Consider the following 27,843-nt stretch of genomic DNA (forward strand, 5'->3'; position numbering starts at 1 on the left):
GACTGAGGGGTTGACACTCAGCCCAAGTAATTAGCAAGAAGTCCCAGATGGAAAGAAAGTGAGAACCCCCTAAATCATATCCCTTCCTGAGTTCCCAGTTGACAACCATCACCAACCTCCCTCCCATAAAAGTATAGAGTCTCCAAGGGTGAGCATACCAAGCAAGGCAGAATGACATGACCTTTGTTCAGCCTTGTCTTGGAAGCTATTATGCATACTGTCACTCTGCCATACTCCATGGAGCAAAGCAGTCAAAGGCTAACCAAAGTTCAAGAAGAACATAGAGTCTGCCTCTTGAAAGGAGAGTGGGCCAGGCCGGTGGCTCGCACGTATAATCCCAGCACTTTAGGAGGCCAAGGCGTACGGATCATGAGGTCAAGAGATTGAGACCATGCTGGCTAACATGGTGAACCCTGTCTCTACTAAAAATACAAAAATTAGCTGGGCATGGTGGTGCCTGCCTGTAGTCCCAGGTACTTGGAAGGCTAAAGCAGGAGAATCGCTTGAATCTAGCAGTAAGGGGTTACAGAGAGCCAAGATCGCACCACTGCACTGAAGCCTGGAGACAGCGGGAGACTCCATTTCAAAAAAGAAAAAAAAAAAAAAAAGAAAGAAAGGAGAGTGGCAAGGTTCTGGAGGAGAGCATGTGGAATGAGAAACACTGTAACCATCTTTGGAAAATGCAATCTGCCTTCTGGCCATACACTCCTCCACATGTAATATATACCCATCCGTCTTCTAAACGCTCTCCCCTAAAATCTCATTTCATTATAGTATCACATTCAGGGTGAAAGTCCAGGATGTCATCATCTGTATCAGGTTGAGGTATAGATGAGGCTCAGGAGAGTTCCTTCGGTTCAGCACCTTGGATATCACTCTTCTCAATCTGAACAGCTTTGAAACAAACAAGTTAGCTCTCCTCACAGACACATATCCATAATGCAATGGTGCGACAAGTATAAGGTAACTCCTATAGGCACTCCTGTTCAAACTTGGGGAAAACGTGGCACACAGCTGTCACTGGCCTGTAGCAACCCTGAAACACACCTGAGAACAGAACTTGCTGCCAATTCCTTCATTAGTGTTCAATTTACTCTCTGTCAGTTGTTCTCTGTGGGTTTTGGTTGTACCTCCTGAGTTGAAACCTTTATTTTTCTTATGAAAATTAATTAGCCATTAAATTTAACCTGCTTCCTAGATGGAAAAGGGGAGTCTAAACTTCTCTTTCAACTTTGTACTCTGCCTTTTGAGTTCTAGCTCATGGTGGAACTGGAATTGTTCTTCAGCCAGAACAATTTTCTTAAAAAGTTTGTGGGATTTTCTAAAAACCTCAGTGGGCTTCAGTCCACTAGACAAAATACACCTCTAGAAATCTGTTTAAGAACTTTTCAGCCAGGCGCAGTGGCTCACGCCTGTAATCCCAGTACTTTGTTAGGCCGAGATAGGCAGATCACCAGTTGTTTCTCTTCAGAAGTTTGAGACCAGCCTGACCAACACGGAGAAACCCAACCTCTACTAAAAATACAAAATTCGCCAAGTGCAGTGGCACAGGCCTGTAATCCCAGCTACTCAGGAGGCTGAGGCAGGAGAATCGCTTGAAGCCGGGTGGCGGAGTTTGCAGTGAGCCGAGATCTACTGCTTCCAGACCCTATTCTCCTGCCTCAGTTTTAGGGACATCTGATCCTTCTAGTTAGGTGAGTAACATTATAAGATACTTCAAGTTTGTCTAGGGCAAAATATCCCTTTCTGGACCAGATAACAAAAGCCAAAAACTCTGGGTCGAGCAACAAGGACAAAGGGTGTCTACAGAGGTAGTGGGCCCAGGACAGGGACAGAGAGACTGGGTAGCTACACCAACTCAGCCCAACCCTTCCCCAGGAGGTATGGAACATCTACGGACCCCAGGAGAGTTGAGGGTGGGGAACTAGCCTATCAGTCTTCTTTTTCCACAAGGAATTCTCAGCAAAGGCTTGGAAGCATAATGCTAAGCTGTGGCCACTGCAAGTAACCTGAGAAAATGTTGGATCTGCCATTCTGGTCCTCATTCTATCACTGATCAGAGTGATCTGTCAGTGGTAAACTATGCCAACATTGCTAACACTTTAGTGCACACCAACAGAATCCAAGCCTTGGCTTACTGAGCAAAGAGCTGGCACAGAATTCAGTGCTGTCTTAACTTCTTGCTACAGAAGTGGTGGTTGTAACGTTTTAGTGGGCTAGTACCTCACAGTAGCTGGTTTTGCTACAGAAGTCAATTAAGTTAAAATGGGGCATTTATGGAAGGGAGCCAGAGGTGCCCTGTTTTAACTGACTTCTGTAGCGAAATGTTACAACCACTACAAAACCATAATGGGCTGGTACTGTGATGCTCCATGCTCCTTTGATTACATAGACGAAGTGTCCCAATGGCAACAACAAAAAAGAAAGACTGGTGTTGTTTCAGTCCTTTCTCACGCTGCTAATAAAGACATACCCAAGACTGAGTAAAGGGAAGAGGTTTAATTCACTTTCATAAAGGAAAGAGGTTTAATTCACTCACAGTTCAGCATGGCTGGGGAAACATCTGGAAACTTACAGTCATGGCGGAAGGGGAAGCAAACATGTTTTTCTTCACATGGTGTAGGGGATTGATCAGAGTGGTGGGAAAAACTATAGGGAAAGGACACAGACTTTCTGAAAGGTCAGAAGGTTCTGCAGAGCTCCGGGGGAGAAAAGCTGAAGGCAGCTGTTTTATAACCCTGAGGCAGAGGGCAAGGAGTAGGTACAAGGGAGTGTAGAGGAATTTATTTTAAACAGGCTTGTTTACTTATGTGGACCAGGAATTGATCTTTGATCATCCATGCATGATGTTCCCTGAAGGGGGAACAATAAATGTTAATTACCTACAGGTTGTGATGTCTCCAGGTTTTCAACATTGTGCCTGCACTGAATAAAAGCAAGCGCTCCAGTTTCTCGGGGCTTTCTGGCCAGTAGAGACAGGCAGTCACATAGCTGCTCTTACACTGCATACACGTGTCTAAGTACTCATTTCATCCATCGGCCAGGGTCTGTAAGACAGACCCGGCAACATGGCATCAGCAAGAAGTGCCAAGCAGAAGTGGGGAAAGCCCCTGATGAAACCATCAGATCTTATGACAATTCACTCACTGTCATGAGAACAGCATGAGGGTAACCACCCCCATGAATCAATTCTTCCCACTGGGTCCTTCACATGACACATGGGGATTATGGGAACAACAACTCAAGATGAGATTTGAGTGGGGACACAGCCAAACTATATCATTCTGCCCCAGCTCCTCTCAAATCTCATGTCCTCACATTTCAAAACACAAGCATGCCCTTCCAACAGTTCCCCGAAGTCTTACCTCATCCTAATATTAAAAGTCCAAGCCCAAAGTTTCATCTGAGACAAGTCCCTTCTGCAAAATCAAAAACAAGTTAGTTACTTCCTTGATACAATGGGGGTATAAGCACTGAGCAAATACACTTGCTCCAAATGAGAGAAATTGGCCAAAACAAAGGGGCCACAGGTCCCATGCAAGTCTGAAATCTGGTAGGGCAGTCATTAAACCTTAAAGCTCCCAAATGATCTTTGAATCCATGTCTCACATCCAAGTCATGCTGATGTAAGAGGTGGGCTCCTACAACCTTGGGCAGCTCTGCTCCTGTGGCTTTGCAGGGGATAGACACCCTCCTGGCTGCTTTCATGGGCTGGCATTGAGTGCCTGAGGCTTTTCCAGGCACACAGTGCATCCTGTTGGTGGATCTACCATTCTGGGGTCTGGAGAACGGTGGCCCTCTTCTCACAGCTGCACTAGGCAGTGCCCCAGCGGGGACTCTGTGTAGTGGCTCCAACCCCCCATTTCCCTTCTGCACTGCCCTAGCAGAGGTTCTTCACAAAAATCCCACCCTTGCAGTTGACTTCTGCTTGGACATCCAGGCATTTCCATACATTCTCTGAAATCTAGGCAGAGGTTCCCAAACCTTGTCTTTTTGTCTTCTGCACATCCACAGGCCCAACACCACAGGGAATGCGCCAAGGTCTGAGGCTTGCACTCTCTAAAAAAATGACTTGGGCCAGGCCCTGGGGCTCATGTCTGTAATCCCAGAACTTTAAGAGGCTGAGGCAGGCAAATCATCAAGACCAGCCTGGCCAACATAGTGAAACCCCATTTCTACTAAAAACACAAAAATTAGCCAAGCATTCTGGCACACACCTATAGTCCCAGCTACTCAGGAGCTGAGGCAGCGGAATCGTTTGAACCCGGGAGGTGGAGGTTGTGGTGAGCTGAGATTGGTGCCACTGCACTCCAGCCTGGGCAACAAAGCAAGACAACACCTAAAAAACAACACAAAACAAAGAAATGGCCTGAACTGTACCTTGGCCCCTTTTAGCCAGGGCTGATGTGGCTGGGACACAGGGTACAAAGTCACAAGGCTGTATACAGCAAGGCGGGCCCTGGACCTAGCCCAAGAAATTATTTTTCCCTTTTATGCCTCCAGACCTGTGATGAAAGGTGCTGCCATGAAGGTCTGTGATGTGCCCTGGAGACATTTTATCCATTGTCTTGGTGATTATCATTAGGCTCCTTGTTATTTATGCAAATTTCTGCAGCTGGCTTGAATTTCTCCCCAGAAAATCGGGTTTTCTTCACTCTTTTTTTCTTTTCTTTTTTTTTTTTTTGGAGATGGAGTTTAGCTCTTGTCACCCTGACTTCAGTGTAGTGATGTGATCTTGGCTCTCTGCAACCTCTGCCTCTCAGGTTTAAGCGATTCTCCTGCCTCATCCTCCCAAGTAGCTGGGATTACAAGTGTGCACAACCATGCACAGCTAATTTTTGTATTATTAGTAGAGACGGAGCTTCACCATGTTGGCCAGGCTGGTCTCAGACTCCTGAGCTCAGGTGATCCACCACATTGGCCTGCCAGAGTGCTGGGATTGAGCAGCACAGGCATGAGCCACTGCACCCAGCAGGGTTTTCTTTTCTATAGCATAGTCAGCCTGTACATTTTCCAAATTTTTATACTCTGCTTCCTCTTAAACTCTTTGCCTCTTAGATATTTCTTCTGCCAGATACACTAAATCATCTCTCTCAAGTTCAAAGTTTCATGGATCTCTGGAGCAGGGGCAAAATGCCACCAGTCTCTTTGCACAGCAAAAGTAACTTTTACTCCAGTTCCCAAGAAGTTCCCCATCTCCATCTGAGACCACCTCAGCCTGGACTTCATTGTTCATGTCACTATCAGCATTTTTGTCAAAGCCATTTAATGAGTCTCTAGGAACTTTCAGACTTTCCCACATCTTTCTGTCTTCTGAGCCCTCCAAGTCTCTGGGAAGTTCTAAACAATCCCACACTTTCCTGCCTTCTTCTGAACCCTCTAAATGGTGCCAACAGAGGTTCCAGACTTTGGAACTGTTACCCAGTTCCAAAGTCACTCCCACATTTTTGGGTACCTTTACAGCAGTGCAACACTCTCTGCAGTACCAATTTATTGTATTAGTCCATTCTCACGCTGCTAGTAAAGACATACCTGAGATGGGGTAATTTACAAAGGAAAGAGTTATAATTGACTCACAGTTCAACTTGGCTGAGGAAGCCTCAGGAAACTTACAATCATGGCAGAAGGGGAAGCAAACATGTTCTTCCTACCATGGCAGCAACAAAAAGTGCTGAGCAAAAGGGAAAAAGCCCCTTATAAAACCATCAGATCTCATGAGAACTCACTCACTATCACGAGAACAACATGAGGCTAACCACCCTCATGATTCAATTTCCTCGCACCAAGTTCCTCTTGGACATATGGGATTATGGGAACTACAATTCAAGATAAGATTTGGGTGGGGACATAGCCAAACCATATCAGGTGTAATGCTAGCCCTCTGTGCATAGGTTTTGTGAACAATATTGACTGTATGGGGGAGAGTGAGCTTATGTCACTATTCCATCAATGAGAATTGCCTGGTGAATACCAATCCTCCATAGCCATGACTGGGTCACTGAATAAAATGATTCAGTGTGCATCTGAAAACTGCCTCTTCCTCTGTGGGTGATCTGGGAGTGAGCCAAACATGGGATGGACAACGTCATACCTGGAAAGCTGGCAGATCATGGAATCCTGGACATTGGACATGCTTGGGGGTGCTCCTGCATATCACCCCTGGGAACAAGACACATTATTGGTCCAGCAGCCTAAAAGTATGCACCATGCTTATTAGGAACCTGCCAGGTAGTGGCTGACTCTGGGTTTTGATCTTCTGTGAGATTTCTGGTACCAGGCACAGGAGTCAGTGCTCATGATATTGTTGCTTCCAGTGCTGCTGCCTTGGCAGCCCAGAGACACCCTTCAAATGCTTAGGAAGGCTGTTTTATATGACAGGGAGGAGTGTGTGCCACTGCAAACACCTTCTGTTCTACCTGGATAATGTCTCAGGCATGGATGAGACACAGGTAGAGGAGATCTGAAAGCAGGCCTGCTGACCGCAGTCAGAGTGGCTACCTAAAGAATCTTTCTGGCCAGGCTCGGTGGCTCACACCTGTAATCCCAGCACTTTGGGAGGCTGTGGAAAGCAGATCACCTGAGGTTAGCAGTTAAGAGACCATCCTGACCAATATGGTGAAACCATCTCTACTATAAAAATTAGCTGGGCATAGTGGTGGGGGCTGGTAATCCCAGCTCCTCAGTAGGCTGAGGCAGGAGAACCGCCTGAACCCAGGAGGCAGAGGTTGCACTGAGCAGAGATCACACCATTGCATTCCAGCCTGGGCGACAGAGTGAGACTCCATCTCAAAACAAACAAACAAACAAACAAACAATCATTCTTGGACCTCTTAGCAACTTCTTACCTGGATCACTAGGTCTTGGGGGAAGGCCACAAGGCTCCAAGCAAGCCTGATCATCCTGCTTATCATAGTAGTCTCCTCGACCTAGTGAAATGTATTCTGATGGCTTAATAATATTGCACTGAGATTGTGTCAGTTAAGGTGTCACTTTTTTTTTTTTTTTTTTGAGACAGTCTCGCTCTGTCACCCAGGCTGGAGTGTAATTGCACGATCTGGGCTCACTGCAACTGCCACCTCCCGGGTTCAGGTGGTTCTCCTTCCTCAGCCTCCTAAGTAGCTGGGATTACAGGCGTGCACCACCACATTCAGCTAATTTTTGTATTTTTAGTAGAAATGGGGTTGGCCAGGATGGTCTCAAACACCTGACCCCAAGTGATCCGCCCACCTCAGGCTACCAAAGCCCTGGAATTACAGGTGTAAGCCACCATGCCTGGCTGAAGTGCCACATTAATAAGATCAGCCAAACCTCTGCCTCCAGATCCTGGGAGTCTGGAGGGCCTATGAAATGTACTAGGTTTGCTAAGGGAGATACCTGGATTGGGGACAGACTACAGGGCAGTTCTCTGGTTGGCCTTAGACTGACTCAGCTCTCCCCTCTTTTTCACTAGTAGTTCGCAAAAATAACCATAGAATGTGATGGAAATGTAACATCCCAAGATAGGGATGGATGGCTGGAATGGCCCTGGCTCTATCCCAGACCCTCCCTACAAACAGGATGTCTTCCAGTGCTTTAGCCCAGCAGTCATATGACCCACCCCAGATTATAAAACTCAGGGCAGCTGCAGTGCAAGTGGGCACATGCACATGAGACTCCATCACCCCGCAGCATTCTTGAGCCCTGGAGGACTGGTTTGCAACGATTCTTAGGCTTCTGTCATCCTTTGCTGCCTATCTGTAAGTAATAAATCCAGTTAATGTACATTGTTGTATTAAATATATGAATCTGTTTTGTCTCACTGGATTCAAACAAGTTGGTAACCAGCACACAGTGAACTTAACTTCATGTAGTCTAATACCTTTTTGTTCAGTTTATACATGTTTATTGAGCTGGGTGTCACTATATGCTCTTCTCCCTTCTCTACCCTGCTATGTTGCCAGCTAGGCTGAGCTGTATGGTTGGGTTTGGCCAAAAAGAGGCATTAGCAAGATACTGAAAAACAGGAGAGTCAAGGAATTTCTAGTCTCCTCCTTCCTGCCACAAACCATACCCTCTAGAAAAGCTACAGCTCCTGCCAGACAGCCCCCTTTCCTTGAACCTTCAGATTCAGGGTTCTACACAAATCTTGTTTCATTGTTTGTTTTTAAACCTTGTCCATGCCTTTGTAGATAGTACCTCTATAAAACTCTCCTCAATTACACAGGCTGAGAGTGCCACTTACTTACTGTTAGAACTCTGTATGCATACAATCCAAAAGGGACTCTAACACCGATTAGATTTGTGAGTTGAGAAACGAAACAAAATTTTCACTGGGTACTAACCCTATAGGTGTGCTAGTATAGTTTTTACACGTTAGCCCATTTAATGGTCACAATAAGCCTGTTCAGATAAGAAAACTGAATTCAGGCTGTACACGGTGGCCCACGCCTGTAATCCCAACACTTTGGGAGGCTGAGGCGGGAGGATTACCTGAGGTCAAGGGTTCAAGGCCAGGCTGGCCAACATGGTGAAACCTCATCTCTACTAAAAATACAAAAATTAGCCAGGCATGGTGGTGGGTGCCTGTAATCCTAGCTACTTGGGAGGCTGAGTTAGGAGAATGACTTGAGCCCGGGAGGCAGAGGTTGCAGTAGCCAAGATTGCACCACTGCATTCCAGCCTGGGCGACTGAGCAGGACTCTGTCAAAACAAACAAATAAACAAACAAAAACAAAAACTGAATTTAGAGGGTTATGTTTCTTGCTAAAGATCATCAGGTTTTAGTATTAAGGATCACGGTCAGACCGGAACTCTGCCAGGTCTGCCTCCCCAAACATCAGCTTTCTTCAGGTACCATTAGCTCTAGGAAAAAAAGCTTGGTAAGGGACCGAAGGGTAAGGGGTGAATTATGACCATGTTTCTCCACGCGTCACCTGAATACAATCACCTGGGATGCTTTTTCAAAATCTAAATTTTTGAACTGTATCTCTCTCAATCCTTTACCTCTCAGTGGTTTTCGTTCCTCTATTTCGACACTTACTACGTTGGATTGCAGGGATAGTCATTCACTTTTTTCTTTTTTTGAGACGGAGTTTTGCCCTTGTTGCCAAGGCTGCAGTGCAAGGGTGCAATCTCGGCTCACTGCCTCTGCCTCCCGGGTAAAGGCAATTTTCTTGCCTCAGCGTCCCTTGTAGCCGGGATTATAGGCATGCATCACCACACCTGGCTAATTCTGTATTTTTAGTAGCGATGGGGTTTCGCTGTGTTGGTCAGGCTGGTCGCGAATTTCTGACTTCAGGTGTGATCCACCCACCTCATTCTCTTAAAGGGCTGGAATTATAGGCGTGAGACGCCGGGCCCGGCCAGATTAGTCATTTAACTCTTATTTCAGCAGTTATTCTATCATTTGGGACACTGGTGTGTTTGCACAAATTCTAGGCGCCCCGCGCAGCGGCTTGGAGCCTGTCCTCAATCCCATCCAATGGGAGTACAGTTAAGGGCTCCGCCCTCGACTGCTTTCCTGTGGTGGGCAAAGCCGTCAGGCCCGCCCACTGACTCGGCGGAGTTGGGTCGACCCTATTCTACCCAGGTCGGAATGGCAGCAACGCTGATCCTGGAGCCCGCCGGCCGCAGCTGCTGGGACGAGCCGGTGCGCATCGCCGTGCGGGGCCTGGCCCCTCAACAAGCCGGTTGAGGACGTCGCTGCGCGCGTCCCTGCGCGACGAGAATGGCGCGCTCTTCCGGGCCCACGCGCGCTACGGCGACGCCCGCGGGGAGCTGGACCTGGAGCGCGCGCCCGCGTTGGGTGGCAGCTTCACGGGGCTCGAGCCCATGGGGCTGCTCCGGGCGTTGGAGCCAGAGAAACCCTTGGGGCAGCTGGTGAAACGCGACGTGCGGACGCCCGTCCGCGTGCAGCTGGAAGTGCTGGACGGCCACGACCCCGAGCCCTGGCGGCTGCTGTGTCAGGCGCGGCACGAGCGCGACTTCCTCCAGCCCGGCGTGCAGCGCGAGCTGGTGCGTGCGGGCCGGGTACGCGCCGCGCTCTTCCTGCCGCCAGGTGAGTAGCTTAAGCTCGGAACTTGGTCGAGCTCTGCGACCCCTGCCGACTCCTTACGTGTCCTGGGAATCACGTGACCTGGAACATCCCTGAACTTGCTACTTCTCTCCAAAGTCTGTCATGGATTCTGAGTCTCTAGGTGCCCTGTGTTGCTCAGGCTGGAGTGCCATGGCTGGATAGCTCACAGTGCAGCCTCTTAGGCTCCAGCGTTCTTCTCGCCTCAGCCTCCTGAGTAGCTGCTCCAATCTTTCCAAGTTTCACGTCCCTCCCCACCGAGGCATTATCAGTTTTTACCTGTGCTGAATAGTGCATTCAACTTGTTATCTATTTATTGAGAGCCACTATCTGCCAGCCATGTGGTTGTGTTTGAATATGATTTGGGCAAAACCTGAAGCTGATGTGCGAGAATGTTTTTTGCCTCCTGTCACATCAAACTTCCAAAGAAGCTAAAATCCACAAGAGTGGCAATGCCCTAGAATCATTTAAAAACATACACAGAATTGCCTGACAGTCCCCTTCCCTTCTATCATAAACATGCTGTCCCTGGTTCTCAACCTGAAGTGATTTTTCGCCTTCCCTGGGGGACGATGTTTGGCAATATTTGGCGACATTTTGGGTTGTCATACCTGAAGGGAGAAGTGCTGTTGGCATCTAGCAGGCAGAGGCCAGAGGTGCTTCTAAACGTTCCACAATGCATAGGAAAGAATTATCTTGCTCCAAATGTCTACACTGCTAAGGTTGAGGAACCCTAGTCTAGGTAAACACAGGATGCTTTCTAGGTAAAGGTGGCCTAGAAAGAAGACCCCAGATTAATCCCGTCCAACTAAATTGCTGACTTAAACCTCTACCATAGAAAATGCTGAACTGGGTACTGTGGCTCAGGCCTGTAATCCTAGCACTTTGGGAGGCTGAGGTGGGTGGATTACTTGAGCCCAGGAGTTCAAGACCAGCCTGGACAACATGGTGAAACTCTGTCTCTACCAAGAAAAAAAAAGTCAGGCAGGCATGGTGGTGCACACCTGTAGTCCCAGCTGCTTGGGTGGGTGAGGTGGGAGGATTGCTTGATATCAGGAGGTGGAGATTGCAGTGAGCCAAGATCGCACTATTGTATTCCAGCCTGGGCAACAGAGTGAAACCCTGTGTAATAAATAAATAAATAAATAAAATAAAATAAAAATAAATTCTAGAGTTGCAACAGCACACAGAATCCCTAAACTGAATTCTGTGATTATTCTCCAAAACAAGAGACCATGCTTTAGTTTTACAGGTCTTCAGCAATCTTAGCCTTAATTCATGGCTGCCCACTACACTGTAAATTCCTGGGGGTAGAATTGGGTCTTACAGATTTCTAAATATCTATATTCCTAGAGGCTTTCCCAAGGATATAGTAGGAGCTCAATAAATAATACTGACTGGGCCAGACGCAGTGGCTCAGGCATGTAAACCTAGCACTGTGGAAAGCTGAGGCGGGTGGATCACTTGAGGCCAGTAATTCAAGACCAGCTAAGCCAACATGGCAAAACTCCACCTCTAGTAAAAATATAATGCAAAAAAATTAGCCAGGCATAGTGGCTCACACATGTAGTCACAGCTACTAGGGAGGCTGAGGTGGGAGAATCGCTTGAACCTGGGAGGTGACGTTGCAGTGAGCCAAGATCATGCCACTATACTCCAGCCTGGGTGACAGAGCAAGACCCTGTCTCAAAAAAAAAACATACTAAGAATTGACTAAAAGCTTTCATTAAAAACAAACGAGCCTGGGCACGGTGGGTCACACCTGTAATCCCAGCACTTTGGGAGGCCCTGGTGGGCGCATCACCTGAGGTCAGGAGTTCAAGACCAGCCTGGTCAACATGGAGAAACCACATCTCTACTAAAAATGCAAAAAAAATTAGCCGGGCATGCTGATACATGCCTGTAATTCCACCTACTTGGGAGGCTGAGACAGAACAATGGCTTGAACCCAGAGGGCAGAGGTTGCAGTGAGCTGAGATTATGCCACTGCACTTCAGCCTAGGCGATAAAATAAGACTGTCCAAAAATAAAAAATAAAAAAACTATTTCATTAGCTTTTAGTGTACAAGTGGCTTGGGGTTACATGGACGAACTGTATAGTGATGAACTCTGAGATTTTAGTGCACCTCTCACCTGAGTAGTGTACATTGTACCCAATATGTAGTTTTTTTATCCCTCTATATTATTATTATCATTGTTTAAGAAAATAAGACATTTTGTTCTTTTTCTGCCAATCTCTCTACCCCCAATCTCCTTGGCTTCAAAAACTTGTTTACTTAGTGTGTTTTGAGAATCTAAAGCTCCTTGTGATGTTCTCCAGGCAAGGGGCCCTCTCCCGGGATCACTGATCTATTTGGGAGTAGCGGTGGCCTTTGTGAATACAGGGCCAGCCTCCTGGCGGGACACGGTTTTGCTGTGCTTGCTCTGGCTTATTTCAGATTTGAAGACCTCCCCGAACATCTGAATGATATACACCGGGAGTACTTTGAAGAAGCCGTGGACTTTGTGCTGCAGCATCCAAAGGTGGGTTCTGGTGATCACCTGAGTGTAGAAGAGAGCAGGTAGAGCTGATGGACAGCTGAACACTGGGAACTAGAAACATGCCAGGAGATACCAAGTCTCCTTCAAAAGTTACTAGGATGGAAGCTGGGCATGGTGATGCGCATCCATAGTCCCAGCTACCTGGAAGGGTGAGGGTGGAGGGTTGCTTAACCTCAGGCATTTAAGACCGTCTGGGCAACACTTAGTGAGACCCCCGTCTCAAAAAAACGTTATTATACTAGGATTATTATTTCTATTTTCTCCCATCTCTCTCTCTAATGCCTTAAGACTTGAGTATTGGCCGGACAAGGTGGCTCAGCACTTTGGGAGGCCGAGGTGGGCAGATAACAAGGTGAAGAGATTGAGACCATCCTGGCCAACATGGTGAAACACCGTCTCTACTAAAAATAGAAAAATTAGCTAGGCATGGTGGCATGTGCCTGTGGTCCCAGCTTCTCAGGAGGCTGAGGCAGAAGAATCACTTGAACCCAGGAAGCAGAGGTTGCAGTGAGCCGAAATTGTGCCACTGCACTCCAGCCTGGCGACAGAGCAAGACTCCGTCTCAAAGAAAAAAAAAATTGGTTTGGATCTACAAACAAACAAACAAAAAAGACTTGACTATTTAGTTGTCTTTGTAATTGTGTACCAAAATTCAAAGAGCATGGGACTAAAGAGTTCTGGCTTTGCTAAGTGGCCTTGAGTCTGAAGAAGGAATTTACTCTCTTTGGAGTTCAATTTTCCTCCTTAATAAGATTAATATAAATGTATATAGAAAAAATGACTATAAAGAGATATTTTTTAAGACAACTTGTTGGCCAGGCACGGTGGCTCATGCCTGTAATCCCAGCACTTTGAGAGCCTAAGGCGGGTAGATCACAAGGTCAGAAGATGGAGACCATCCTGGCCAACACAGTGAAACCCTGTCTGTACTAAAATACGAAAAACTAGTGTCCACCTGTAGTCCCAGCTACTCAGGAGGCTGAGGCAGGGGAATCACTTGAACCCAGGAAGTAGATGTTGCAGTGAGCCAAGATCATGCCACTGCACTCCAGCCTGGGTGAGACAGTGAGACAGTACAACTCCACCTCAAAAAAGAAGACAACTAGAGACACTTGAATAAGAATGGTGTATTTGATGATATGAAGTAATCATTATTAATTTTGTTGGGTATGATAATATTATGGTTTTATAAAGAAAGTCCTTATCTGATAACAGAAAAAATTAGTTAATTAAAATGTTTTGGCCAGTTGGGGTGGCTCACATCTGTAATCCCAGCACTTTGGGAGGCCAAGGCAGGCAGATCACCTGAAGTCTGGAGTTTGAGACCAGCCTGGTCAACATGGTGAAACCCCGTCTCTACTAATACAAAAATTAGCAGGGCATGGTAGTGCACGCCTGTAATCCCAGCTACTTGGGAGGCTGAGACAGGAGAATTGCTTGAACCCGGGAGGCAGAGGTTGCAGTGAGCTGAGATTGTACCATTGCACTCCAGCCTAGGCAACGAGAGTAAAACCCCATCTCAAAAAAAACCCACCGCCAACAACAAAAACACTTCGGTATAACTAAAAATGGATGATACTCTGTTATCATCCAGGTTTAAAGAGACCCAGACATGCCAATGCTAAGATATAAGATACTCTTCAGGGTTTCCTCACAATCCCCAGTGTTCTTGGGATAGACCAAAATTGTCTGCCAAACAGCTCTGATCCTGCTTCCAGGCCCTAAGCCTCTTTTCTGAGTTCGTCAGTGTATATATATATACCTAGGCCTTAAACATGCAGGCTGGGGTGTCCACACACATGTGTGAAAGGCCCCTTAAGGTCCACAAAGAAGCCAGGGATGGAATGGAAGTGTGGTGCAGGATCCAGGGACTGGCTCTCCCCATGTCACGTTCCAGTACAGAACTCCAGTGGATTCCAAGATTTTAAATTTGAGCCTGACCTTAGGAATTGTTATGGTGGTATATTTATCAAGGCAGGAAAAAAGAATATACCTTATTTAACACTTTGTTCATTTGATTTATAATTTTGAAATGTTTAGGTATAGGATGTCTGGGCCCTTGTGTATACTCCTGACGAGTCCTCAGAAATACTAGGGGATGGCCTATTACTAGGAAATCAGCTGATTTGCTTATTAGAAGACATATTTGAACTTTGCAGATTGTTGGATAAGGAAGGAAAGCAAATGATAGTTAAGAAAGCTACTGGCCATGCGCGGTGGCTCACACCTATAATCCCAACACTTTGGGAGGTCTCAAGGCAGGTGGATCACTTGAGGTCTGGAGTTTGAGACCAGCCTGGCTAATATGGTGAAACGCCATCCCCACTAAAAATACAAAAATTAGACAGGCGTGGTGCCACATGCCTGTAATCCCAGCTACTCGGGAGGCTGAGGCATGAGAATCACCTGAGTCTGGGAGGCGGAGGTTGCAGTGAGTCAAGATTGTGCCACTGCACTCCAGCCTGGGTGACAGAGTGAGATTCCATCTCAAAAATAAAAAAAAAAGGAAGAAAGAAAGCTACTTAGAGAATGTAAAATCACTGTCTGTAACCTCCATTTATGAATTCTAAGCTTGTTGTTTTCTTTCTCTTTTTCCTCAACAGGTGAAAGGTCCTAGTATTGGGCTTCTTGGATTTTCCAAAGGAGGCGACCTGTGTCTCTCAATGGCTTCTTTCTTGAAGGGCATCACAGCCACTGTAGTTATTAATGCCTGTGTAGCCAACACAATAGCTCCTCTGCATTACAGGGATATGATTATTCCTAAACTTGTCAGTGATACAGGAAAAATAAAAATCACTAAGTCAGGATTTTTCAATATGATGGACAGTTGGAGCAATCCATTGGAGGAACGCAATCACCAAAGTCTTATTCCATTGGAAAAGGTCCAGGGGCCTTTCTTGATTATTGTCGGCATGGATGATCAAGGCTGGAAGAGTGAATTCTACGCTCAGATAGCCTCTGAAAGGTTACAAGCCCATGGGAAAGAAAGACCCCAGATAATCTGTTACCCAGGCACTGGTCATTCTATTAACCCACCTTATTTTCCTCCTTCTAGAATCTCTGTGCATGCAGTTTTGGGTGAAGCAGTCGTCTATGGAGGTGAGCCAAAGGCTCACTCAAAGGCACAGGTAGATGCCTGGAAGCAAATTCAAACTTTCTTCCATAAACATCTCAATGGTAAAAAATCTGTCAAGCACAGCAAAATGTAACATTGTAGCCACAGACCAGATACCCTTAATAAAAATCCTATTCATATATCTCCTGTTGTTTTCTTTTATGTATTTATTTATTTTTTATTTTTTGGTAAGATAGAGTCTCACTCTATCACATAGGCTGGATGTGCAGTGGCATGATCTCGGCTCACTGTAACCTCTGCCTCCCAGGTTCAAGCTATTCTCCCACCTTGGCCTCCTGAGTAGTGGGGATTACAAGCACATGCCATGGCACCCAGCTAATATTTGTATTTTAGTAGAGATGAGGTTTTGCCATGTTGGCCAGGCTGGTCTTGAACTCCTGGCCTCAAGTGATCTGCCTACCTGAGCCTCCCAAAGTGCTGGGATTACAGGTGAGCCACCGTACCCAGCCTGTGTTGGGTTTTCCAGAGCGTGTAGGAAACTTTTTTGGGACAAAGCCAGCTCAGCTTCCTTATCAGGTCCTCCCTGATTCTCAACCTTTGCAACTTGCCTTCCTTCACTGCTGGGTCCACATAGGCTTAACTCTGATCTTATTTGTAGGAACAGTCTTCACCTTAACCGAGAGAAATGGAAGAAGTGCTTTCCCAACTCTCAGTGGCTGGCCTAGCTTTGGCTTTGTGTCCCCTTTTTGAGGATTGACATTTGGTATTGCTCTGGAGTCTCATATCCCCTTTGGCCCTAACTGACCACGTCTGAGTTTTGGAAACCTGGCCACCCGAGTGCCTTAAGGAATGGACTCTGACTCATTATTACCCATACACATTGCTGAATGTTTACTCAAGACTTGTCCCTGGGCTGGGCACGGTGGCTCACGCCTATAATTCCAGCACTTTGGGAGGTTGAGACATGTGAATCACCTGAGGTCAGGAGTTCAAGACCAGCCTGGCCAACATGATGAAAGCTCGTGTCTACTAAAAATGCAAAAAATTAGCCAGGCGTGGTTGTGGGCGCCTGTAATTCCAGCCTCTTGGGAGGGTGACGCAGGAGAATTGCTTCAACTCAGGAGGCAGAGGTTGCAATGAGCCAAGATCATGCCACTGCACTCCAGCCTGAGCAACAAAAGCAAATCTCTGTATCAAAAGAAAAAAAGACTTGTCTCTGAACCCCGATCTGAAGACCTGGAACACTGCACCTGTGGATATACTTCCTTTATGTTTGCCAGGGGATTCAGTCACTATATGGTCATTGCCTGCCTGGAAAAATGAATGTTTTGATGCCAAGATTTTCAGGACAATTCCTTGCAGGCCACAGCCTTGATCTTTGGATGTCATGTTATGCCTACCAAATCAGACTTCCTCCCACAACCATCTAGTTCGATTACTCTCCTCCTGAGAAGGACAGGGACCTATCTGCCTCAACCCAATGCAATGTACTGGGCAGTATCTAACAGACCAGAGCAGAGAGTAGAGACCAGTACAGAACTCCGACGGATTCTAAGATTTTAAATTTGAGCCTGACCTTATGAGTTGTTATGGTGGTATATTTATCAAGGCAGGAGAAAAGAATATACCTTATTTAACACTTTGTTCATTTGATTTATAATTTTGAAATATTTAGGTATAGGGTGTCTAGGCCCCTGTGTATACTCCTGATCCATCCTCATAAATATTAGGGATGGCCCATTACTAGGAAATCAGTTGATTTGCTTATTAGAAGACATATTAGAACTTTGCAGATTGTTGGATAAGGAAGGAAAGCAAATGATAGTTAAGAAAGCTACCAGCCGTGTGCGGTGGTTAAGACTCACTCCTTGAGGAAAAGAAAGTTTTTCAGCCAGGCACGGTGGCTCACACCTGTAATCCAGCACTTTGGGAGGCCAATGCAGGTGATCACCTGAGGTTGGGAGTTCAAGACTAGCCTGACCAATATGGAGACACCCATCTCTACTAAAAATACAAAATTAGCCGGGCAAGGTGGCCCATGTCTATAATCCCAGCTACTCGGGAGGCTGAGACAGGAGAATCGCTTGAACCCAGGAGGTGGAGGTTGCAGTGAGCTGAGATTGTACTATTGCCCTCCAGCCTGGGCAACAAAAGTGAAACTCTGTCTCAAAAAAAAAGAAAATAAAAAAGAAAGTTTTTCAGTGATTTCACGGCACATCCCATGATTTTCTGGGTATGTACAAAATCCTTCGCCAATTTGAGTCTATCCAAGCACGTGCCCATTAGATCTTAACAATGAAATGTTCCTTAGAGATAATTTAATTATGACCAATTGTTAAACGCTATTTTGAGTATAGTCATTTACCACATAGTATAATTTTTCTTTCCTTTCCTTTCCTTTTTCCTTTTGTTAAGATGGTCTCACTCTGTCTTCCAGGCTGGAGTGTAGTGGCATGATCATAGCTCACTGCAGCCTCGATCTCCTGGGCTCAAGTGATCCTCTCACCTCATCTTCCCAAGTAGCTGGGACTATAGGCATGCACCACCACACCTGGCTACCTTTTTATTTTTTGTAGAGATGATGTCTCACTGCATTGCCCAGGCTGGTCTCAAACTCCTGGGCTCAAGCAAACGGCCCACCTTGGCCTCCCAAAGTGCTGGGATTACGGGTATGAGCCACTGCACCTGGCCTGTGTAGTATCATTTTCTATGATGTGAATTCTGGAAGCCTCTGCTTCAACTCACTCCCAAGTGGACCTGCTACTATAGAGATGTTTTTGGGGTGGGAGATCACAGGAGGAAGATACAAGGAATGTAGCAGGCCAGAAAGGTAGTCCCAGAAGCCATGCAGGAGGATCATGACTCTACATCTATATGAATTAAAGCACTAGGACAGCACAGCCCTAGACCTCAATTTCTTCCTTATAGATAAAGCAACCTAAAAATGGCATACACTAACTGAAGGTATTTGCTTTTCCCCAGGAGGTGACTGTATGTGGCCACCTGTCTCTGAGATCTTTATTTCAAAAAGAATCTCAGGTCGTTACCAAGCATCCAAAATGGAGTAAAACAATATGAAGTAGAAGGGAGAAAGAGAAAAGTTATCCATAAAATTAAGCCAGAAATGAGGCTAATATAATAGTGTTTATTTTGGAATCCTATAGACTTACCTAGATTGACCACTCATTCAGTCATGTATTTATTTAATAGTGGTTTATGCAAAGGAGAAAACCTAATTACTTACACAAAATATACAACTTTCATAAAATAAAAGCAACACTTAGAAATCGGTTTCTCCCAAAGATAGTTGTACTAAGAAACATTAAGTGATGTAAAGGGTAGTGCTATAGTTTAGATGTTGTCCTCTCCAAATCCCATTTGAAATTTGATCCCCAGGTGGGCATGGTGGCTCATGCCTGTAATCCTAAGACTTTCAGAGGCCCAGGTAGGAGGATTGTTTCAGGCCAGGATTTCAAGACCAGCTTGAGCAAACTAGCAAGACTCTGTTTCAACTAAAAATGTTTTTAAAATTAACCAGGCATGGTTAATTTTAGTCCCAGCTACTTGGGAGGCTGAGGCAGGAGGACTGGTTGAGTCCAGAAATTCTAGCCATGATGATGCCACAGCATTCCAGCCTAGGTGACAGAGCTCCCCCAAGAGCTGGTTGTGAAAAAGAATCTGGCACTTCCTTCCCATCTTTCCTGCTTCTCTCTGGCCATGTGATCTGCACATGCTAGGTCTCTGTTCCTTCTGCAGTGAGTGGAAGCAGTCTCAGGCCCTCCCCACAAGCAGATGCTGGCACTCTGCTTTTTGTAGAGCCTGCAGAGCCGTGAGCCAAAGAAACCTCTTTTTGGTCAGGATGGTGGCTCATGCCTGTAATCCCAACATTTTAGGAGGCTGAGGCAGAAGGATTGCTTGGGACCAGGAGTTTAAGAGCAGCCTAGTCTACATAGTAAAAGCCCATTTTTACAAAAAAATTTTTTTTAAATAAATATAGCTGGGTGCAGTGGTATCCACTTGGTAACCACTTATAGTCCCATCTACCCAGGATGCTGAGGTGGGAGAATAACTTCACTGTAGGTCAAGGTTACAGTGAACCATGATCACACCAGTGCACTCCATCCAGCCTGGGTGACAGAGCAAGACTGCTCCTCCTACCCTTAACAAAAAAACCCTCTTTTCTTTATAGCTCCTCTTTGTAGCAACACAAATGCACTAAGACAGGTAATATCATCAAGGATGCTTCTACAGTAGACATAAATCCAGGCTTACAGTTAGTAAGCAGTGCAGCCTGGGATTTCTGTCTAGATGCCTCATATATGAAGTGGGTATAATAACTATTTCATAAGGTTGTTGTAATTAAATTAGATAATCTGTGTAAAGTACTTAACATATTTTAACTTTCAAATACAGGTATACTCTGTTTTATTGGGCTTTGCTTTATTACATTTTCCACAAATTGAAGGTCTGTGACAACCCTGTGTCAAGAGTGTCTATCAGCACCCTTTTCAACAGCATGTGCTCACTTTGTGTCTCTGTGTCACATTTGGTAATTCTCATAATACTTCAGTCTTTTTCAAAATAAGAAAAAGAAAAAGAAATACATAATCTTTGTTTTGTTTTTGAGACGGAGTTTCGCTCTTGTTACCCAGACTAGAGTGCAATGGCACGATCTCAGCTCACCGCAACCTCCGCCTCCTGGGTTCAGGCAATTCTCCGGCCTCAGCCTCCTGAGTAGCTGGGATTACAGGCATGCGCCACCATGCCCAGCTAATTTTTTGTATTTTTAGTAGAGACGGGGTTTCACCATGTTGACCAGGATGGTCTTGATCTCTTGACTTCATGATCCACCCGCCTCGGCCTCCCAAAGTGCTGGGATTACAGGCTTGAGCCAACGCGCCCGGCCCATAATCATTGTTAACAGGCAGTATTGAATTGTTTAAAGGGCTATAAAGAAGGGATTCTCACTCTCCATTGTCTAGGCTGGAGTGCAGTGGCTCAATCTTGGCTCATTGCAACCTCCTCCTCCTAAGTTCAAGTGATTCTCCTGCCTCAGCCTCCCAAGTAGCTGGGATTATAGGTATGTGCTACCACATCTGGCTAGTTTTTATATTTTTAGTAGAGACAGGGTTTCTCCATGTTGGCCAGGCTGGTCTCAAACTCCCAACTTCAGGAGATTCACCCGCCTCAGCCTCCCAAAGTGCTGGGATTACAGGCATGAGCCACCGTGCCCAGCCACAAATGCAAGTTTTTTCTAACCACTGATCATTTAAAAAATATCTGTACAAACCTGTTACATATTTCAGGATATTGAAAACACAAAGACTTCTTGATTCTTTCAAATTATCATGAGTAAGTTATTTCATATTCATTTAAAGTGGTCTTGGAACCCTGGGACGATAAAAGTTTGTGGAAGGCATTGTATTTTTTCACATGTTAACATACATACTCACAAAATCTAATATTTATGGGCAGTATAATGATTTGGAGGCATATGTCAAAATTACTTGAGTTGTTTTTCTAATACTGGGAGGTCAGTGATACAGTGGTGCCATCTCAGCTCACTGCAACCTCCACCTCCCAGATTCAAACAATTCTCCTGCCTCAGCTTCTCAAGTAGCTGGGATTACAGCTGCCTATCACCGTATCTAGGTAATTTTTGTACTTTTAGTAGAGAAGAGGTTTTACCATGTTGGTCAGGCTGATCCACCTGCCTTGTCCTCCCAAAGTGCTGGGATTACAAGCGTGAGCCACTGTGCCTGGCAAAGACTTGGCCTTCTGAAGATTCATTGAAAAAATCAACTTTCAAAAGGTAAATTGGAGAAAAGGCATACAAATTTATTTAACGTGTATTATGGGAGACTTCAAAATGAAGATTCAGCCAGGTGTGATGACTCATGCTTGTAATACCAGCTCTTTGGACTCAGCACTTTCGGAGGCTGAGACTAGAGAATTGCTTGAGACCAGGAGTTCAAGACCACCCTAGGCAACATATTGATACCCTGTCTCTATAGATGAAAAAATTAGCCAGGCATGGTGACACATTTCTGTAGTCCCAACTACTGGGATAGTGGGAGAGTGCTGAGGTGGGAAGATAGCTTGAGCCCAGGAGATGGAGGCTACAGTGAGCTGTGATTGCACCACTGCACTCAGCCTTGGCAACAGAACAAGACACTGTATTAAAAAAAAAAAAAAAAAAAAGAGGCCGGACACATTAGCTCGTGCCTGTAATCCCAGCACTTTGGGAGGCTGAGGCAGGTCGATCACTTGAGGTCAGTAGTTTGAGTTCAGCCTGGCCAACTTGGCTAAACCCTGTTTTTACTAAAAATACAAAAATTAGCTGGGCATGGTTGCACATGCATATAATCCCAGCTACTCAGGAGGCTAAGGCAGGAGAATCACTTAAACTCAGGAGGTGGAGGTTGCAGTGAGCTGAGATCGTACCACTGCACTCCAGCCTGGGTGACAGAATAAGATTCCATCTCAAAAAAAAATGAAAAAGAAGCCTGTAATCTCAGCACTTTGGGAGGCCAAGGCGGGTGGATCATGAGGTCAAGAGATCGAGACCATCCTGGTCAACATGGTGAAACCCCGTCTCTACTAAAAATACAAAAAATTAGCTGGGCATGGTGGTGCATGCCTGTAATCCCAGCTACTCAGGAGGCTGAGGTGGAAGAATTGCCTGAACCCAGGAGGCGGAGGTTGCGGTGAGCCGAGATCGCACCATTGCACTCCAGCCTGGGTAACAAGAGTGAAACTCCGACTCAAAAAAAAAAAAAAGAAAGAAAGAAAGAAAGAAAAAGAAGATGATGCAAAGACACAGGGGAAACTGTCCATTTTTACACTTAGGTTCAACAAAGTATGGGCAGCCATGTAGAAATATGATTCGACAGCCAGGCACGGTGGTTCATGCCTGTAATACCAGTGTAACCAGGTTTTAGGGTGCCAGGGAGGCACAGCTCCCACGAGAGAATATTGTAGGTTCTTGGTCTCTCGTCCTCTCAAGAATGAGAGAGGGGACCACAGCAGGTGCGTGGTACACTTTTAAAGTAAATTCCAGATTCAAAAAGTGTTGCAGAAAAGCTATTTAGGTAGAGAAAGAGAAGAAAAAAAAAGAAGAGAGAAAACTTCCATGAGAGAGAGTGTGTAGAAGGGGATCCCAGAGGGGAAATCCAGAGAAGGAAAGCTCCTCTCACACTGAGTGAGAGAATCCAGAAAGATGGAATCCAGAAGAAAGACAGCTTCCATACTGGGTGGAAGGGAATTGAGAGACAGATGGAGTTTAGGAGGGGAAGACAGGCTTCCACAAAAGAGTATTCATGGAAGGGGATCCAAACATGGAGTCCAAAGGGGTGTGGAAGAAGGGGTCTTTTAACCTGGGAGGAACCCCCACCTTCTCCAAGACCTCTGGCCAATGAAAGTTCCTCAGAACTTCCGCTGGAGTGACTTTTTGATTCTTCCCGCGCTCTCAAAAATTAAAACAGAGACCGTTAAATCTCCCAGATGGAGAGAGATGGGAGGGGGGCATGGCACTGGGAAGTTCTTGTCCTTAAACCTACGGCTCCTTGTGGACCCGGAAAGAGAACACATTCTCTCACCAGTACTTTGGGAGGCCGAGGCAGGTGGATCATCTAAGGTCAGTAGTTCGAGACCAGCCTAACCAACGTGGAGAAACCCCATCTGTACTAAAAATACAAAATTAGCCAGGAGTGGTGGCACATGCCTGTAATCTCACTACTTGGAAGGCTGAGGCTGTAGAATCACTTGAACCCAGGAGGCAGAGGTTACGGTAAGCCAAGACCGTGACATTGCACTCCAGCCTGGCAACAAGAATGAAACTGTCTCAGAAAAGAAGAGAAAAGAAAACAAAAGATTGGACAAAAAGGGTGGAGTCCTAATTAGAGAAAAGGAGTCAGGCTGGTGGGATCAGCAGAAAGCAAAAAGAAGCAGATAAGCTACAAATCTGCCTTTCTTCATGGTCCAGGACACAGCCCTCCTGCAAAACAACTCATAATCTTCCTCCTCCCAATATCACCAGACCCCAGCAAGTTAGCTCACAGCAACCTTGATGTTATCACTACTGCACAAATCCCTCTTCAACAGGCAGCATAAACACTATTCTATAAAATCCCCAGTCAGCCTTTGTTTCTTTGCAGTCAACTTCTCTTCTGCTGGCCTGCCTGTTAAGACGTTCTTGCAACATATTTTCCTCCTTTCTCTAATAAATATTTTCCTAGTTTCGCTAATAAATCTTAAATATTTTCCTACTTTCTCTAAGTAATCTCCCTTTATTTACCTACAACTGTCTTGGTAAATTCTTTTACCCCCACACCACAGGCTGGATAGTGATCATTCCCCCATTGAGTGGGGAAACCCAGCAAGGCCTGTCAGTCTAGATTCTTCTTGGCTTTTCTGAACTTGCATTCCTTCTTTCTGGGTGTGGGGCAGTCCCTCTTCAGAATGGGAATCACAATTTACAGTCAGATAAGGTAGATTAGATAATTCGTTTATGGCCAATTTTTACACAGAAAAGCAGGGGGAAATTTTCAGTAATATTTTGGGGTTTTATCACTGGCTTTAGGGAAAAGGAGTTCTGGTTTCTACGATCTGCCTAGAAGAAAAGGGATTCTAGTTTTTATGGCTAGCCTCAGGGAAGAATGGGACTCAGAGACAGGGGGACAGGGGAAGGTCAAAGAAAACATTTGCTTCTGAGGCCTTCATTTTGGGGTATTATTCTCTGAGCCCCAACAATATTTATGGCTAAAGGACCAAAGACAGGACTTTAATAAGTCCTTACTTTTCAGAGAAAAGTACCTTACAGATTCTTACTTTTCAAAGAAAACCAGGTTGTTGGATGGCTGTAAACAAGAAACTCTTGGTCCAATGGCCACATGTTTTCAGTGGTAAATACATTCTATCCAGAAATACGACACACGGCAATTATTTATAGGTAAGTGGGATAAGATTTGAAAATGGGATTGTTTCTCCCCAAATTTAGGACTTATATACACAATCCTCTTCCTTGACAAGCAGTTTAATAAAATGTGTTCACCTGGATTAATTAACCTCATTTTACACATGCATTTTAATTAAGATAGAATTCTTTTTTTTTTTTAATTTGTTTTTTTCAACAATATGTTTCTCCACGAAGGCCTATAAGATAGAATTCTATAGTAGAAAACAAAAAAAATTTTTTTTTTTTTTTTAATTTTTAGAGACAAGGTCTTGCTCTGTCACTCAGACTGGGGAGCAAAGGGCATCCCAGAATGTGATGCCATCGGGTGCAAAGAGAGCCTCACCACATTACCAAGGACATGCTCCCAGAGCCTTAACCTAAGAAGAAGAAGTCGCTGCCACTAAGAAGTATAACATGCATGTGGAAGACTACCAGCCTTGACAGCATGAGGTATGAGGACTACTTGAAACTCCCTGACCACTCACAGCAGGAGAGGGATTCGTGGTATAACTGAGACCACCTAGACCTGAGGTTGAACTGGGGATATACTGGCACCTAGAAATGTATATCAGGAATCATGTAGATATGTCCCCACATCTATTTCTCGGAATATCATGTGTATACAGCTCTTCAGCTCTGTGGCTTTCATATGATGTTCATGTTCTGGGTGGGGGTGATTTGCCCTGTCTACCAGCCTGTGGGGACAAATCAGTATCCTTGCAATAATCTGTATCTGGAACAGGGTGGCGATCCCTCCAAAGAACCTGAGCCACTATGAGATCTGAGGAGACTTTGTGGGCTTTTGTGCCCTCTAACTAGGACTCCCTCATTCCTAGAAATTTAACCTTAATGAAATCCCTAATAAAACTCAGTGCTGTGGTAGAAAAAAAAGAAAGAAAAAAAAAATCTGTAAAGATGGGGGGCGGTCTCGTTATGTTGACCAGGGTGGTCTTGAACTCCTGACCTCAAGTGATCCTTCTGCCTCTGTCTCCCAACATGCTGGGATTACAGGCATGAGAAAACAAATTTTAAATTACATATATCAATACATTCCTTACTGTGAAAGATTCAAGTAATACAGATAAAATAAAAGGTCCTCTTAAATCATTACCTAATCCCAGTCTCTCCCAAGGGTAGTTACTATGAAGTGTTTCTTTTCAGAAACATTCCAGTACCATTCTGTATACATATACAAAATACAATATTCATATAAATGTATGTATGAATGTAAAACTATGGTTTTATTTTGTGGGTTCAAGGCCTTCTCTCTTTCTTAAAAACAGAAATGCCATATACTTGTAAGCTTTTTTTCTGCATAAAAAAATACACATTGTTGATATTTGTGCCAGGCCACAATAGAGCTTATTTCCTCGGGGTATACATTTGAAGTTCAGCTTTCTCTTTTATCTCTTTTTTTTTTTTTTGGTTTGAGACGGGGTCTCACTGTCCTCCAAGCTGGAGCACAGTGGCACAATCTCGGCTCACTGCAGCCTCTGCCTCCCGGGTTCAAGCAATTCTCCTACCTCAGCCTCCTAAGTAGCTGGGATTACAGGTGCCCGCCACCACACCCGGCTAAGTTTTGTATTTTTAGTAGAGATGGAGTTTCACTATGTTGGCCACGCTGGTCTCGAACTCCTGACCTCAGGTAATCCGCCCGCCTCGGCCTCCCAAAGTGCGGGATTACAGGCGTGAGCCACCGCGCCTGGCTCTGTAGTTCTGGTTTCTGAATGAAAAATAAAATTGATGCTCCCTTTTGCGCTCATCCCCTATGTCCCCCGTGGGCTGGTTTTGGATCTTTGCTGGCACTAAAGTCAGGGAAGTGTGTCTCCACCAGTTTCTATTATCAATCTCTACCTTTATAGTTCAGTATCTCATTGGAAACGTTTAAGCTTTAACCTTGACAGTCTTTCTCAATCCAAGACAAAGATTAAAGGGAGAAAAGGAATTTGTTAGGAGCCTAGCACACTTGGCGGCCTTCCATCAGGTTTAGGGAATACTGACCCCTAGTGGCCAGAGAGGGAATTCAGAGGAGGCCACGGGCTGGCACTTTCTGTTAAAAATCCTTAACCTGGGCCGGGCGCGGTGCCTCAAGCCTGTAATCCCAGCACTTTAGGAGGCCGAGGCGGGTGGATCACGAGGTCAACAGATCGAGACCATCCTGGTCAACATGGTGAAACCCCGTCTCTACTAAAGTTACAAAAAATTAGCTGGGCATGGTGGCGCGTGCCTGTAATCCCAGCTACTCAGGAGGCTGAGGCAGGAGAATTGCCTGAACCCAGGGGGCGGAGGTTGCGGTGAGCCGAGATCGCGCCATTGCACTCCAGCCTGGGTAACAAGAGCGAAACTCCGTCTAAAAAAAAAAAAAAAAAAATCCTTAACTTACTCGCCACACGTCCAGGGTAAACTCGCGAGGGGATCCTGCCTCTTCCAGGCGGTTCCACATGGGATCTCAAGGAGCTCAAAGGACCCTGGGCCCTCCGAGGTCGCCTCTTCTTGCAGTCCGTTGCTAGGTGGCGCCGCAGGGACAAGACCAGGTCCCATCACGTGGTCCTGTAGGGTTTTGCCCTACGAGGCCACGCTCCGCTAGACCCGGCCTTCCTCCCTCCACCTCAGCGCGAACCCTAGGCCGCCAGCGCCAGGCCGCCAGACGTTGCGGACTTAAAGCCGCAACGGTCCCGGCACCGTGTGGCGGACTGCCCCGGCCGCGCTCCGAGCCTCTTGGGTCCCCTTCCAGGCCTGGAAGCCAAATATCCGCATCGCTCCTTTTCTCCCAAAAGGCCGCGACCTTAACCGTCACGCCCCAGACTGGGCGGGCCGAGGAAAGCCTGGATATGAAAGCGGAAAGCCAGGCCCGGGGGAGCGGGTGACCCTGCGGAGTCGGCTGTCAGCCACCGAGGCCACCTCTTCCACTCCCTCACCCACCACAAAGCGTACAACGGTGAGGGGGCTGGACCTGGCCAGGCACCCGGCTCTGGGCGGCGACTTCACGGCCATGGAGCCTCAGGCCGGCCGCTTCGAAGTATCCGTGCATCAGTCGGATGCCGAGGGCCGCCTTGAAAAAACCCTCTCAAAGTGGAGGCGACTGTCCACCTAACGCCGCCGCAGCAGGGGGTGCCGCTAGTTCCGCCGCTGGCCTCCGCCCAGGTGCAGCGCTGATTCTTCACCCCCAGCAGCACCGCGCGCGCCTGCAACCGGCCGCCTGCGGGGGGCGGGCGGGGG

At 46.1% G+C, this 27,843-nt stretch overlaps 1 protein-coding gene and 1 long non-coding RNA gene across 4 annotated transcripts; one reads left to right on the forward strand and one right to left on the reverse strand.

Annotated features, from left to right (window-relative positions):
- Positions 1-2,484: 2,484 nt before the first annotated feature.
- LOC108593527 (uncharacterized) lies at positions 2,485-27,838 on the reverse strand. Of its 3 annotated transcripts, XR_008474479.2 has the most exons (3): positions 4,218-27,838; positions 3,366-3,419; positions 2,485-3,047 (listed from the first exon to the last, which is right to left on the reverse strand). It is a non-coding gene; the product is annotated as an uncharacterized LOC108593527 (long non-coding RNA). The 3 variants fall into 3 exon arrangements; XR_013521373.1 differs by having other exon boundaries at positions 2,485-2,853; positions 3,366-27,838; XR_008474480.2 differs by having other exon boundaries at positions 3,366-27,838.
- On the forward strand, positions 9,526-15,849 carry ACOT6 (acyl-CoA thioesterase 6). Its single transcript, XM_003734033.6, is given in 4 exon segments — positions 9,526-9,667; positions 9,670-10,036; positions 12,372-12,574; positions 15,196-15,849. Coding segments are annotated over 4 exon segments (1,269 nt in total). The 5' UTR covers positions 9,526-9,574; the 3' UTR covers positions 15,802-15,849.
- Positions 27,839-27,843: the final 5 nt, after the last annotated feature.

The sequence above is a fragment of the Callithrix jacchus genome, chromosome 8 (genome assembly GCF_049354715.1).
Source record: "Callithrix jacchus isolate 240 chromosome 8, calJac240_pri, whole genome shotgun sequence".
NCBI classification, from domain to species: Eukaryota; Metazoa; Chordata; class Mammalia; order Primates; family Cebidae; genus Callithrix; species Callithrix jacchus.